Here is a 15265-nt window from a genome sequence, read left to right as displayed (position 1 = left end):
CCAAAATCTCGTACATATATGGCTAAAAACAAATATTACATGTATGTATATATGTATATGTATTCACAAAAAACGCACACATATTTTTTCCGCTTGTGCCAAAATGGAAACGTGTATTTTGTAGAGGGTTGATCAAATACAAGAGACCTGGGGCAGGCGTTGCAAGACCACATGGTTCACACATATTGCTACACTTCACCAATATGTTGTAGTTACAGTGGGTCAACAGATAGTGCAAAGCTTGAAAAATTGCCAATAGTTAGGCAAATTTGATCGTTAATAGCATTCAATAGTAAAGTGGAAGCGGTCAGACCGAATAAAACTATTATGGGCATAAATTGCTGATACCTTACAGGATATATCTGTATCTACATATATAGTATGGCGTACTATAACTATTTAGTCTGCTTAATGTACATACACTAATAAGCAGACAGACGTGTTTTAAAAAAACAACCTGAACTATAATATGTGTATATATAGTTATACATATGTATATATTAACCACTACAGTTGCAAACACATTAATATATGTACTATTTGACCCTATTAGAGCATGGTATTAATCGCAGTCTTTGATTTAAGACAGCTAAGGCACATGCTGTCTTTTCACCGAAGATCCGAAACCACTGTAAGAGTTTAACTTGGATTTTTATTTGATTCCTTTATCAATATCAGACAGTTGCCGTTACTTACGTCTCAGCTTCCCTCGCAACACCGCGGACTCTCTTATTCAGCCTCATCACGTTGCCAACTTCCAACCCTAACCCGCTGTTTGTTGTTGCGATTGCAACTGTATGCGAACCGCCGCCTGCATCTGTGTGTGGGTGACTATGTGTGTATGTCATGAGTGTTTGTGTAGGGCTTATATACAGTTCATTTAAAAGATGCCGAGGCTATATTATGCACTACAATACCAAGTATGAGAGAGGAAGAGGGAGAGAGAGAGAGAGAGAGAGAGATAGAGAGAGTGGTAAGGAAGAAAGGGACAGCAAGAGTGCTACAGACAGTGTGAAAGGGAGAACAAGCGAGAGAGAAAAAACTGAATGGGTGCCCAAGTGAGTGCGAAAGAGAAGCCATTCAGACACATGGCCACTCAGCGATGTCGGCAGCTATGGCTTTGGGTAGGTTTGGTGGTGTTTCTGTTTCAGTATCGTATCCGTATCTCTCTCAGAGCATTGCACAGCCGCGCCTCGGTAGCCAACTGGTAGTTGTAGTAGTTGTTGGTATTGGTATTTGTATACGTAGGCAAACGTATTGGTATTGGTGGCTGACAACTCGTTTCTGTATCTGTAAATGTATCTGCAGCTGGCAGAAGTGGCATAGCTGCTAGCTGTATCTTGAGCTAGCTGCCAGAGTATCTGTATCTGTGGCGCGTCATTGTTGTGCGCCGTTGCCGTTGCCGTTGCCGTTGCTGTTGCCATTCCCATTGCCAGCCATCGGCCGTCGCTGTCGCTGTTGCTGTCGGTATCGCCTTCGCATTCGCGTAGTAGGCCATCTCAGTTACAAGACCATTATTTGGCGTATTTTTGTCGTTCGTTTGTTCGTTTGCGTTTTGGGTTGGTCGTTCGTCGGCTGGATGGATCATAGTACGCCCAGTGGCGTCTACAAAGCGGATTTGGATCACAATCACAGCGCAGTTGCAATTTCATAGTCAGACTCGGAGTCGGCCATTGCCATTGCCGGGTATCGCATTCATGAGCTGGCTCATTGGCAGTCATTTGGTTTCGTGCTCCGACCACCGGCAGTAGTACGTTATTTACCTGTCCTCCTCCGCCGTCGCCTGTAACCACCAACACCACCACCAACGACGCCTACAAAATCCAACTCTCCCATTCGCGAGTGATCTAATAAAATAGTGCAAAAATAAAAAATGAGTATGGTGTAATCAGAATTTACTTAAATTCCAGTGATAATTAGAAGATAAAGAAACATACATTCTACAGTGATTGTGATTTTCAATAAAGATTTCGATTCGATTTTTAATTGTGACTAACATTATATTGCTGTTGTGATCAAGACACTAACAAAAATTGCTTCATTTCGGTGCGGAATAGTATGCCAATTTGTTCACAGTGGATTCAACGAATAAAATGGCCGTTGGACCGACGGAGGGCAAACAGCCGCAGCCGCCCTCAGAGACCTTCTCGCCCACACACCATCAGATTATAGCACCCAGCCCAATATTGGCAGTACCCACTCTGGCCTTCTCGGCGGCTCAAGTGGAGATCGTGTGCAAAACTCTGGAGGATTCGGGCGATATTGAACGGCTAGCTCGATTCCTATGGAGCTTGCCAGTGGCCCTGCCCAATATGCATGAGATACTCAACTGTGAGGCGGTGCTACGCGCTAGGGCAGTTGTCGCCTATCATGTTGGTAATTTCAGGTAGGATTCCTCAATTGTTAAAAGCCCAACTGCATACAATATACCCATAATCGGACGCACACACACACACAACTTCTACGAAAAGCTCAAATAACAGCATCTAAAGGATCTCAGCCCTGATTAACCTCGTGAAACGACGCGCCGTTTTGTTATTTGATAGTTTGCATCAGCTTTGTGTTGGGATCGTAATGAGCACACAATAGGACCCGAGATCTCCTAAATGAATAAACAAAGGCATTAATTTACTAATTAGAGAATGGAGCAGACTTGATTAATAAAACACCGACTCGAACAATGCCAAAACAAGCGCTCAACTCTGACATTTCGGCTTCCGTCTCCATCTAAAAAACAAAAAAAATAGAGAAATTTGCCCTCAAATTCTCACATTTCATATTCCAAATCTGAATCTCAACAGAACCGGAAATAATTCATTGTCTGCAAAGGAATGCATGCTCCAAACCCAAAGACTCAATGGATTAGCTTTTTCATTTAGATGGACCTTTTTTTATTTAGTAGCAAAATAAACACAGCTTACATAAACATTTGGAAACCTTCAATTCGGACATGTTGTCCTCATATTCTCCTGTGGTTTAACAAAAGAAACACATTTCACATGGTTTATTAAATGGGAAACGTACATACATATGCATCTTTAATGAATAATTTTTACACCTGCCACAAATGTAAACTGTTATCAATGGTTTCTAATCAAAAAGAATAACGAAGGTATTCTTTCGAATGTTACTGAGAAGTGGTTGTGATCAGCTTTATTTGTAATTTGCCACTAATTAGGATTACAGCTTATCTTCACGGATCTGCAGACCACTCAGTGGATTAGATATATTAACTGGATCTAGCTCTCAAAGCCAGAACTTAAAATCTTTCTCTATGTAAACGTGTAATCAGATGGTTTATATTTTATCTGAAAGTTTTTCTCAGAGTGTATTGCTATTTTTTCTACCATTGCTTTTAATGGTGAAAACAGGTCGAAAAAAACAAGTCTGAACTGTCCGTTTAGTCAGCATTTGTCTACCCGATACACTTGATGATATACGAGCATGATTTATGAGTTATGAGCTATATTACAATCGTTTATGGTTATGTCAAGTATTGGCCAACTATTAGAACAAGCAGACGATGATTGTTGGATATGAAATATACATACATAAATACGCCAATATAAATATATGTATGTATGTAGGTATAGACAAATATGTATGTACATACATACATGCATATGTATGTATGTAATCGGCAGTGCAATCAATCAATAGTGATTCGAGTGATTTGAGTGATTTGATTGCTTCGAGTTGGTAAATAAATGACTTCCAATTAAAATCATTTGACGTACCCAACTGTTTGTGAGATCTCGGCTGCTGCTGGTGAGCTGTCATTGCCAGTTACCCAAGCCTAGCTAGGACGATGACAACAATCGAATTGCTTAGGAAATTGTTTCAAAATGAAAATACACCCAGCAGGACATCAAAACCAAGCGCTGGGTGGTTGCTGGCTGAGCTGGTGGTCCATTGATGGGGTTGAAGTCTCAACTGATTCATGGAACTTATTCCCAATATTTCTCTCTTCCAGGGAACTTTATGCAATAATAGAGAATCATAAATTTACAAAAGCTTCGTATGGCAAATTGCAGGCCATGTGGCTGGAGGCTCACTACATTGAAGCCGAAAAATTGCGCGGTCGATCACTGGGTAAGTTAGATATCATCTACATAATTTAGTCAGGGCTTTAAATTTCTTATCCTCCTGTTTCTGTTCCTTTCACGCATTTGTTAAGGTCCCGTCGACAAATATCGAGTGCGCAAGAAGTTTCCGTTGCCACCCACCATTTGGGATGGTGAGCAAAAGACTCATTGCTTCAAGGAGCGCACGAGAAGTTTATTGCGCGAATGGTACCTACAGGATCCCTATCCAAACCCCACAAAGAAACGCGAACTGGCCAAGGCCACTGGCCTGAACCCCACGCAAGTGGGCAATTGGTTTAAGAATCGCAGGCAACGAGATCGTGCTGCTGCGGCCAAGAATCGGTAAGTTCCAATTCCACCAACTTTAACTTCCAATATGAGGCAAGTAATTTGAGATCCAAAGCGCCGTGAAGCAAACAGCAAGCAAACTGAGTAAAATGATATGCCAAGTGGGAGTAGAAGAAGGAGCAGTCAGACTATGTCAAGGCAAAGGGTGAGCGTGACGGTGCAAGTGGGGTTGGGACGAGATTGAAGTTGAGGGCTATTGCGAGTTCGAGGGCCAGGGCAAGGGGATCATACAGGAGCATGTGGCATTTCCATTTCATTGATCCGTGCCGATTGGCGGTGGCGGCATCGGCGACTAGTGAAGTGTTCTCAATTTCTGCTAGTTGTTGCGGTCGTCACATTTGGCCACATTAAACTGACCGCCGCCGACAACGATGATGATGTCGATGATGATGAACATGATGATGATAATCATGATGACGATGACGGGGCGACAGTTACAGCAACAACAGCAATGTAAACTCAGCCCCATGCTTCAGTTTGAAAGGTGCAACCGCTTGCAAAATTTGAAACAAAAAATAAAAACTCGACCAATTCGCGCGAAGTGAAAATGAAGGAGATCCCAAAACTGATGCCGATCCCAATCCCAATCCCGCTTAGATCTCGCTCTGAGAGCAGGCCAAGTTAAGTGGAATGACACTGCAGAAAGCCAAGTCGGAGCCGGTACTCGAGTGCTCGTTGCTCCTGCAGATGCGCAAATATTTCAAGTCGATTCTACATCTACCTGCTAACCGAAAAAAAGAAACAAAGCGAAACCCAAGAAGGAGCCGAGACAACATTTGGCATTCTTTGGAACTCTTCTCTGGCAGCTCCAAAAAAAAAAAAAAAAAAACGGACAAACGAAGAAAAATCGGAGAGAGTAGCGACCGTGTTTATTAAGTTAGGAGCAGGCGGCACGGTCTCAAATTGAATGAATCTGCACAAAGCGCCAGTCGTTGCTCAAACTGTCTTTCCCTTCCTCTGTCAATACGCATTCAGCCTCTCGGAACGGGTCATTAGTTAAAATGATGGCGATTATTTCGCTTGTAAAGCAGCTACAACGCCAGTCGGACCAACGGATACGCAGCCATTACAACTCCATCCAACCACCAGATCCCTGACCACCCCGTCTCAGCCCGTTGGCCAAGTCAAGTTTCAGTTTCGTGTAGTCATCGTGTTATTAAGCCCCAGAAGAGAGGCTAAAAGCGATTTGAACAAAAGTATATATGAAATGGTGGGAAGGGGCATATAAAAAATATGAAATTAAAAGCCGTTCATATGCCTGAACGACGACGACGACGGCAACATCAACATCGACAGTTCGACAGCGCCAGACGGACAAATGTACAGAGACACGTCGCGTCGGTGAGACAGAGGAACAAGACAGATTCTAACCAGATCTGAAGATCCCAAGATACCAAAACACCAAGACACAAGGCGCTGACTGTTCAAGCATTGTGCGCTGAAAAAATTGTTAACATTTTTGCTACTGCACTTGTGCAAGGGGTTAAGAGGGAGGGGAGAATGGTAAATGAGAATGGGGTGTAAATGCAGAGAAGTGACTGAGTCTGAAACTGGCAGCTCAGGCAGGCGCAGCCAAAACAAGATCAACACAGAAACGAAAATGGTGATCGAGATAAAAACGGCAACGGGCACGGGTTGGAGGTAGATGCTTACGCAAGTTGGTAAATCAATCAAAACGCAACTGCAACTTCAACTCCATCTCCTTTTCCTCTGTGTATTAGAAAGGCCAACTACTTCAGTCTTGATGGAGAAAGGCAAGCGCACCCGAATTGAGTAATTAAGACATCAGACGTACATATATAGGTACATACATACATACATACATACACATATATGTATGTATATAAAAAACATCAAGTCAAACTGGTGTAAACTTCACACGCTTGGCTGCTCTTCTAAGCACATAAAAACAGAGTTGCAAATATTATTATACCATGCACCCATATTATTGTACCATCCGTCTGTCCTTATGAACATGTAGATTTCGGAGACTATAAGAGCTAGAATCACCAAATTTGGTATTTAGACTCCTGTAATACCTACGGTGTTCAAGATGCAAATTTTTTCCACGCCCCCTTACGTCTCCGCAAATTAAATAAAACTGATTTTCTCGAAAACTAACAAAGCTCTAGAACAACCAAATTTGAAATGTGTAGTGGCTTATTTTGCTTTTTTGAAAATTTTACCACGCCCACCACCGCCCCCGAAAATTAAATAAAACCTGTTTTGCTTGAAAACTAACAAAGCTAGATCCATCAATTTTGGTATGAAGATTTCTTTAGTATGCGTGTAGATTATTGATATTTAACATTTTTGCCACGCCTACTTTCGCCCCCAGAATCTAGAAAAAAACCGATAGCCTCCTCAACGTTTTGATTATCGAAACCAAATTCAGCACACTGATGAGCCCTATTAATATCTACCAACCTACCAAATTTACGGAGTTGGCCGTAGCATATGCCATGAGTCGAATTTAATAAACATACATTTGTTGTTCGAAATTTAAAATATTTTTTTACCTTGTGCGTGGTATACCGGAGTTGGCGGTTAATTAACCGATACAAAAGATTCAAATTTTCTGGTAAATTGGTTCCAAATCTGATGACTATATCATACAGTTCCCATCCAATCATGTGACAATACATGTACTCTGGCTAAAGTTTGAATATCCTTCCCCTGTTCGACTAGACCAGGAGCGTGGTCCACGGGGTCCGAATATTAAACATGGAGGACATCGAGAATGGAAGTTTCGTCTTTAAAAGCAAAATTGTATGCGCGCTTTTACAATAAACCGATAAGGTTATATTGACAGTTTTTTCTTCCTTATTCTTAGCTAATTGACGAATGAATTGAATAGTATTCGTAAACATTATTAAGAACGGATCTTAAAGTTGATTTTGCCCTAAAACTGTGGCCATATCTAGGTTAGTCGGTAATCATGGGGTTAATGGTTAATAGACTGCTGGAATACGTCATCTTGTAAAAGGGGAATTTTCATTCGGAACTGGTTTCCAAAGGACGTATTCTTAAACTCGTCTTTGATATTGGAGTAGATATGACTCAAAAACACAGCTCGATTTTGTGCTTTTTGATTTTGATCAATTACCTCTGCATGATCCACGACAGCGATATGAAAAGAAGCCTCTTCAACGCAAATCCAAAACAAAAGCAACCAAATGGCGTCAATTGTTTTATTGCGTGAATTACACGAAAATTGACATGCGTGGCTCGTGTTGATAGCCAACTGAGATGGTGAGATTCTACCCACATGGTACTTGGAGAGAATGGTAGCGAAACCAAATTACTACCACCGTGGGCGGGAGTCGGTGCACAAGATGGGGGAGACATCGGGAGTGAGATGGTGAGAGAGGGAGGCTGAGAAATGAGCTAGCAATTTGTCAAGCTCAAGAAGAAGAAGAAGTGTAATCGAATTGGACAAAAGCAAACACAACAAATATGTTGTAAATGTCAATGATCAATCAAAGAAATAACAAACAGAACACGCAAAACACTTGCTGTTGGTTTGATGAGAAGGACAAGGATTGGGATTGAGAAGCCAGAAATGAGAAGCAACTGCTCAATGGTTTCCCAGGCATCCGATTGAAATTCTAATGAAGAAAGGTTCGAGCTAGTCTTGTCTGGCAGAAGCCACATCCATTGTCAATATCCGAGTCCGAGTGCCCACTTGGCTGCGCGTTCGGACAGAGGCACTCGAGTTGGTCGGATAAGTACCCATACCCATACCCATACCCATACCCATATGATGGGGAGCCGGTGGAGCGAGCACTCGACGATGTTTGCCCAACACAACTACCGTTTTCGGTGGCTTGTGAGAAAAATATACAAATTGGAGCATCAGCAGCAGCTACATATATGTATAAGAAGAAGAAGATAACAGACGATGACGGGGTAAAGAAAAAGCAGACATGTCGGACACTTCAATGCCATAAAGAAAGTGTATTGAAGAAATTAATAAGAATCAACAAGAGGGTCAAAGTCGTCGATAATGACGACCGGATGTGAATGTTGATATGAATGTCTTGTTGCCTTGTTCATTCATAACTGAAACGAGCTCTGCAAAAGCCGTAACTCCCTCTCCTCATCTCACAGTGTCTATCTTTATCAGTTACTCCAACTCCCTCCCCCTCGCACATGGCAGGGTGGTTCATTATTTAAACGGCAAAAAAGAAAAAACAGTATTCAAATGCTAACAAATTTAAATCCAGTTTGTCAACAGATCTCCCAAAATAGGTAGCGAACTTGAAATTTTCCTAAACGTTGATTGCACTTAAATGTAGGCCTAACCACCCCGCATGCCCTTACCCCTCGGCTCATGCTAGTTATCCCTTGGGATTGCTGTTGGAACTGCTCCTTATGTCAATGTCTGTCGTTTCGATTGTCTAAATATTTACACAATTTATAACATTCAATTTGAATGCGAGACAATTTGGTGAAAAGCGTTTTCTAGGGGATTTTGTTGCTTGATTTGGCCTTGTTGTTCTTTTCCATAGTTTAACATATCCTTCCCCACCATTCAATCGTCGAATCACCATTTCTTTGCCATTTACTACGACTACAATAAGGAATATCTGTACATAGTTGTAAGATATATGCAGAGTCTCAATAATTTGAAACAAGCCCATCGTTTAATCTCAGCTTAAGATTGGGGTTTATATAGTAGCTGCATATTAATCTGTTCGGCCATGTTCTTTCGAGGTCTTTAAGCCGTATTTATGCATTTAAAGAGTTATACACGTATGCACACCTTTTGGAGATCATATTACCAATGTTCTTGCAGCCTGACTGAGTTCAATTTCGTTTCATTTCAAAAATCTGAGTCAGAATCTTCATCTTCTGACATGAGCCGATTAAAAAACATTTCAATGTCTCTACGTGAATGGGTTTCGAATTTCAGCAAACTCCCTGCCTCTGTCTGAGATGCATGTGGGTATCGGACAGGGATATGGCTGTGAACGGGGATGGGGATGTCCAAGCGGGTAATTACATACGTGTCATTTCGGTTAGGTGCCAAACAATATCCAATTTCCATTCAAAAATCGAAAAACCCTTTGCTTTTGCTTAGTCAATTGTGTGGAAAATATATATCATATTCATGTATCCAAATATGCTTTACTCTTTTTGGCTCAAGCTGAGCGTGCCGGTTGCTCAATTCAAGTGGAAAATGGCCTTGACTCGCCCGTGCCAAAGTTGGCTACCAGGCAAAAAGCACACAAGTTGCCATTAAAACCCAGGATCCTTTGTGACTTCTGCTTCTGCCCGGCAAAAGCTACAATTTCATCTGAAGCGACCCACCGCAAACTCGTTCTCTTTCTAAAACTCCCCTATAGTTTGATTGGCTCCAGTTACCAAAGAAAAGCCAATCTTTCCAGTCGATAGGCCCTTTGGTTTTCTTTATTGTGTGTTAAAATCCCATCAGCGGGATGCCTGCCCGATCTTTCGCTAACAATTCATCAGATACCCCAAAAGCGATCCATCAAGTTGGCACATTAGGCATCTAAACGATTTAATGCCGCAAAGCAAAAGCAAAAGCAGTGGGATAAAAAATACAAAAAATGATGCAGATAAAAGAACGAGGAAAAAGGTAGCCACTGATACATTTCAATGATGTGACTGCAGCTCCAACTGAGTTGGCACAACTAAGTTGTCCATTTGGCATTGCAGCTCCCGCTGCCACTTGTACATCATGGGCATCATTAATCACACACCACGAGCCGCTAAAGGACTCCAACTACGACCCCAACTCCAAAGTGCGACTCCGACTCCAACTTCGAATTGGAGTCGGCATTATTAATGCTAATGGTTCAACAAATTGATGCCAGCGAGTTGAGAGAATCCTAACTGATAATTATGACATTGCAGGAGTCCCAAATGCAGATGATGATGTATATGAGGCGGCAGCTAATCAAGTCATCTTCTTCTCCAGCTGCGGCTGCTGGTCAAGTCATGCGGTGCGGCACGTCTTTTGTTTTATTCGAGGCCAGAGACAATTTGTCTTTAAGCATGTGTGAAAGTTGTGGCAGATTTATGGCTCAGAGGCCGACGATAAATGAGCCAACTAATGGGCCACTGCAACCGCCGAGCTTTGACTAATTAACCCATATGGAACATTATGTAACCTGCAGTTAAATGATTCAAAGGCATAGAAATGCAATTGTTCGTGCCTGAAGGGTTGGGGTAAAGGGTGTTTGAGGTTTCGGGAAGATGAGAACAAGTGGCTTATTTGGCCAATCGTCGACTATATCCATCTAACAATAAGTCAATACATGTATATCCAGCATATATTTGGCAAATCCTTTATGATTAGTAGATTGAAGTGCAGTTTCAGTTTTTCTTTTTGCTTTGCAAAATGCACTTTAGTCCTTACGATACTATCGAATACTTCTTAATGTTAGCAATATATATGTACATATGTCGGAATGGGTCAGACAATAAAAAATCATAAAAACATTCACCGCTTAATGGGTATATTCGTTGAAAAAAATACATTTGTTTTGATTTTTTTTTTGTTTGCTATGCCAAAGTAAAACTGTAATAATGGGATTTCCCTCAATTCATTATATTGTTTGCCGTTTTCTTTCCTATATTGACTTTGTCTCGTTTGCATTTCGAACTAATTAGATAAGAACTAAAGGAAAATAAGTACAATGTATTGGCATTTACCAAGTTTAATTTGCACTAACGATTCTGTCTTCCGTTTTTTTCTGTATCACTGCAGTATTCAGCACAACCAAAACAATTCGGGACTTGGTTGTCGCAGTCGACGGGCTGACGGAGGGGCCTCACCCACACCCTCGGATAGTTCGGATTCGGATATTTCCCTAGGCACACACTCGCCTGTGCCGAGCAGTCTCCATTTACAGCACAGTCCTGGCAGCACTTCGAACGGAGCCAACGATCGAGAGGAGAGTCTAAGTGTGGACGATGACAAGCCGCGGGACCTAAGTAGCTCGCTGCCTTCGCCTACACCTATTCAACTGCCGACGGCTTACAGTGGAGCTGCAGGTGGTACGCTGCCGCCTGGTTGTCTGCCTCCCTTTAAGTTGGATACGACTGCAAGCAGTTTGTTCAATGCCGGCTGTTACCTGCAGAGCTTTAGCAACTTGAAGGAGATGTCCCAGCAGTTTCCCATTCAACCGATTGTCATCAGGCCTCATCCGCAGCTGCCGCAGCCGTTGGCTCTAAACGGAAGCACCGGCGGACCACCGCCACCTCCCACGCATCATCTGCACCAGCATCAGCATCATCCTGGCTACGCGGCCGCCTACAGCGTGGAATGCGTTCCACCGCCGCCGGCTCCCAAGCTGCGGATCAACTCACCCGAAAAACTCAATTCAACGGCCGTATCGGCAGTGGCGGTTGCGGCTGCTGCAGGAGTTGCTGCTGCTGCAGCTGTGGCAGCTGCGGCTGGCCATGAGTCTAGCAGCAACACAACCTCGGCCTACCATCATCACAGTGCGGCTCAGTTGCTGCACCGACCGTTCTCTACATCGCCCGAACTGAAGCACAGTGCCCCCGAAATCACATGATATCAAAGGGTTTGAGTTGCCGATTACCCTCGACGCGGCTTCCCACTATCCATCACCATTTCCCTCTCTGCCGCATTCTACACTAAGGCCCAGCTTATGAAAATTGTTTCAATTGTAATATTAAGTCGTCAGTAGTAAAGCGCATTCCCGGAGCGTCTTTTAAAAAATAACGATTATTTTGTACTCCTAATCGATATTTGGCAAACGATTCTACTCCTTATACTCCCGAACCGCAACCAGAAACACATACTTATCCCAAATTCATTATCCGGAAGACGATCTTCTTCGCACACCTTTCAAAGATAGCTATTTAAGTCAGACCGAGTATGCATAAGAATCCCATTGATCGCTGATCTGAGGAGCTGAATTTCGTAACGTTTTCATTCTAAGTTCTTTGTGTGTACGTAATTTGTAAATAGAGTTTAAGTATGCGAATCATAGAGTTTACGTACATATACATATATACCTATATTTAGAATGCAATAAAAATGAAACAAGCGAATGAACAGTTAAGAATTTAAATCTGATAAAAAAAAGTTAAAACACACATCGAAATTATAGTTTTAAATAGGGAGGCAATGGAAATGGGGTTTGAATATCAAATTCCTGGTATTTTCTGATCAGCACTTGGCAAATGTTGGTAATAAGAAGTGCCAGGCAAGATGAGCGGCTTAAGGGGGTCTGACACTATCCGAAAAAACACCTACTTACTACTATCTGAGAATACGTGACAGAAAGGGTTTTGTGAAAATCGCAAAGGTCCCCATCTGAGAACCCAAGCGCGCGCTTTAAACGCGTTTTCCCGAATATAGTGTTTTTCTACCGTTTTGGTAAAGTTTATTACACTAAATTTTAATAATTTTGGAAAAAATACCACTACGTTTTCCCAAGAACTATTTTCGAAATTAAATTTCGTTGTTATGACCTCTTAAAGTACGAAAAAAGACCGAAAAAATTTTTTTTTACAAATTGTTGCATAACTTGTGTAAAAAAATTTAAAAATAAAATTTGCCTCGGGAAAACATAGCCAACGTAATTCCAAAAATAACAAATGTTTTCTTTTTCATTTGAGATCACGCTTTTTCCCAAAAAACTGCCAAAACTTTACCTCCTCCATTTTGGGTGGCGAGTCTGCAATGGATTTTCCAGGTCGCGGGTGGCTTTTTTTATTGATTTAAAAATATTGACAACAAATACGAAAATGTACCTTTTAAAGAAACAAATTTTAAGAATTCATTAATTACATTCTGCGCAATTAATTCCCAAAAAACACCTTCATCTTCGGCCTCAGAGGATGTGAGACCTTAAGGAAATGAACACGTATTTGTGGGAATGTGAGTTACTTTATGCTGCGCCAAAAAGTGAACAGACTTATAACTTTTTAACTTATGTTTGCATAGTAGACAGTATTTAGTAATGAAATGAAGCTTCGGATTATACGAACCTTGGTGTAGTTTTATTCTCAAGCAAGTATTCAACATTTTTGGCACGCAAGCAAAGTTTGAATTTAAACAAATAATGATTTGAAATAAATGTTATGGTTGCAATCATAGGTTATTCATATCGGATCAAGTGCGTGGTGTTATAGATGTATCCCCGTCAATTGTACGACGGTCTCAAGACCTAGACTAAACTCGTCTAGTATTTGAGCTGATCAAGTTTATTTCAAATTTAACAAGCTTTATTTCCGACCTCATAAAGGTTCTACATATATAGATATGCGAGTTGATATAAATATACCCGCCTGGACTAAATATCTTTACGGCTGAAAGCATAAGAGTGATTGAAATAGAAGGACCTGGGCTTCGCTGATCAGGAAAATATTCTGCTTTTATTTACTACAATTTTATCTTTGAAGATATTATCCTTAAAATGTTACTGTAACTTTGTCGCTTAAGAACAAGTGATTCTATAACAAACTAAACGTAAAGGGAGAATATGTACATTTCAGATATGCTTTTCGGGATCATATTCATGTGTATCAATTTCATATCTGGTTAAGTAAAGAAGAAACGAAAACTTAGTTATGGAGTCATTTCCTTTTTTTTTTTTTCGTAAAGTCGGTTGACTTTTCCGCTCTCGCCTTTTCAGCGTATGTACATACATACATACATATACATATGTATGTATAGGAGTATTAGTTGTTCGTGTTGTTTTATTTTGAAATAAAATATCAATTTCTGTGTAAACATCAACAACAGTTGAAGGCAGAGACCCACAGAGAACCACACACAAGTCGTAGGGAAAGAACAACAATATTGAAATCAGCAGCATCAACAACCGTCCCATGTGGCAAAGAGGCAGTTCCAGTTGCAAAGCCTGGTAGAGGCGAGAATCGAACGTTGCCGTTGCCCACTGGCTGACTGACTGGCGCCAACGATGACATGTCCGGCCTTGCCATGTCCTACTTGAGTGGTTTACTTAGCTGCCTTATGAAAATATCCAATATGCAGTAGGCAAACAGTCAAAGATGCAGAAGAGCCCAAAAACCAAAACTAAAAATGACGCGTCACTGTCACTCACTCACTCAGTCACTCGCTGGTATAGTACAAATGCACCACATCATCGTCATTATGGGCTCAGGAGTTGTCTGGGAACATTCGGCTTACATGGATGCGCATGTGTATATAGAATCGTATTCCGATAAAGAATATGCATATATGCGATATAATCTGTTAGATGCAAGCGCCAGCAACTGCCAGATTAATGGACCTAGATGACTGACTAGTTGGATAAGTGCTTCCTTCTTACATAAATTTCGGCTCGAGTTACAAGGTGAGATGCGGCCCCCAAAAAACATATGCAAGTTGTCAGACGCAGTCGTCGCCCGTTTCTGTCTCTGGCAAAACACTCGAAAGCGCAATTATCAGTAGCTGTAGTCTGGGCGCATTAAGTATACGCCGAATTGTCAGTTAATTTTCAGTGCAACTACCTAGAATGGTGTTTATTTTTGGTCTGGCTCCTAGCCTCGTCATGGCGTCGTTGTGTTGTTGTTCTTGTCGTTGTTATCGTCACCGTCATCATTACGCATGATGTGACACTTTTGACCTTATTTCCCTTTTTTGGCAGACAAACAGACAATATAATGAGGAATCGATAGTTGTACTGCTCTGACGATTGCCATATGTCTCAATTAGCCACAAAATGGCGGCTCACCTAGCCCATCCAAAAAGGAAGCAACATATAATCCACAAATTGATTTCATACTCTCAGCCCAGTCGAAGACAGGTGAGGGGAGTCGATATCTTGTGCATGAATGTGAATGTGTTACTGGAAACGAAGGCC

At 41.6% G+C, this 15265-nt stretch overlaps 1 protein-coding gene across 1 annotated transcript; it reads left to right on the top strand.

The window, feature by feature from the left end:
• Positions 1 to 1351: 1351 nt before the first annotated feature.
• Positions 1352 to 12215, top strand: LOC6652192 (protein Optix). The gene is made up of 4 exons (XM_002074572.4): positions 1352 to 2386; positions 3974 to 4092; positions 4178 to 4427; positions 11170 to 12215. The coding sequence occupies exons 1-4, from the start codon at positions 2094 to 2096 to the stop codon at positions 11978 to 11980; spliced, it is 1473 nt and encodes a 490-aa protein (XP_002074608.3). The 5' UTR covers positions 1352 to 2093; the 3' UTR covers positions 11981 to 12215.
• Positions 12216 to 15265: the final 3050 nt, after the last annotated feature.

This window comes from Drosophila willistoni, assembly GCF_018902025.1.
Source record: "Drosophila willistoni isolate 14030-0811.24 chromosome 2L unlocalized genomic scaffold, UCI_dwil_1.1 Seg168, whole genome shotgun sequence".
In the NCBI taxonomy this organism is placed as follows: domain Eukaryota; kingdom Metazoa; phylum Arthropoda; class Insecta; order Diptera; family Drosophilidae; genus Drosophila; species Drosophila willistoni.
Note: the sequence above shows the minus strand (reverse complement) of the source record. Positions and strands in the feature narration are given on the sequence as shown.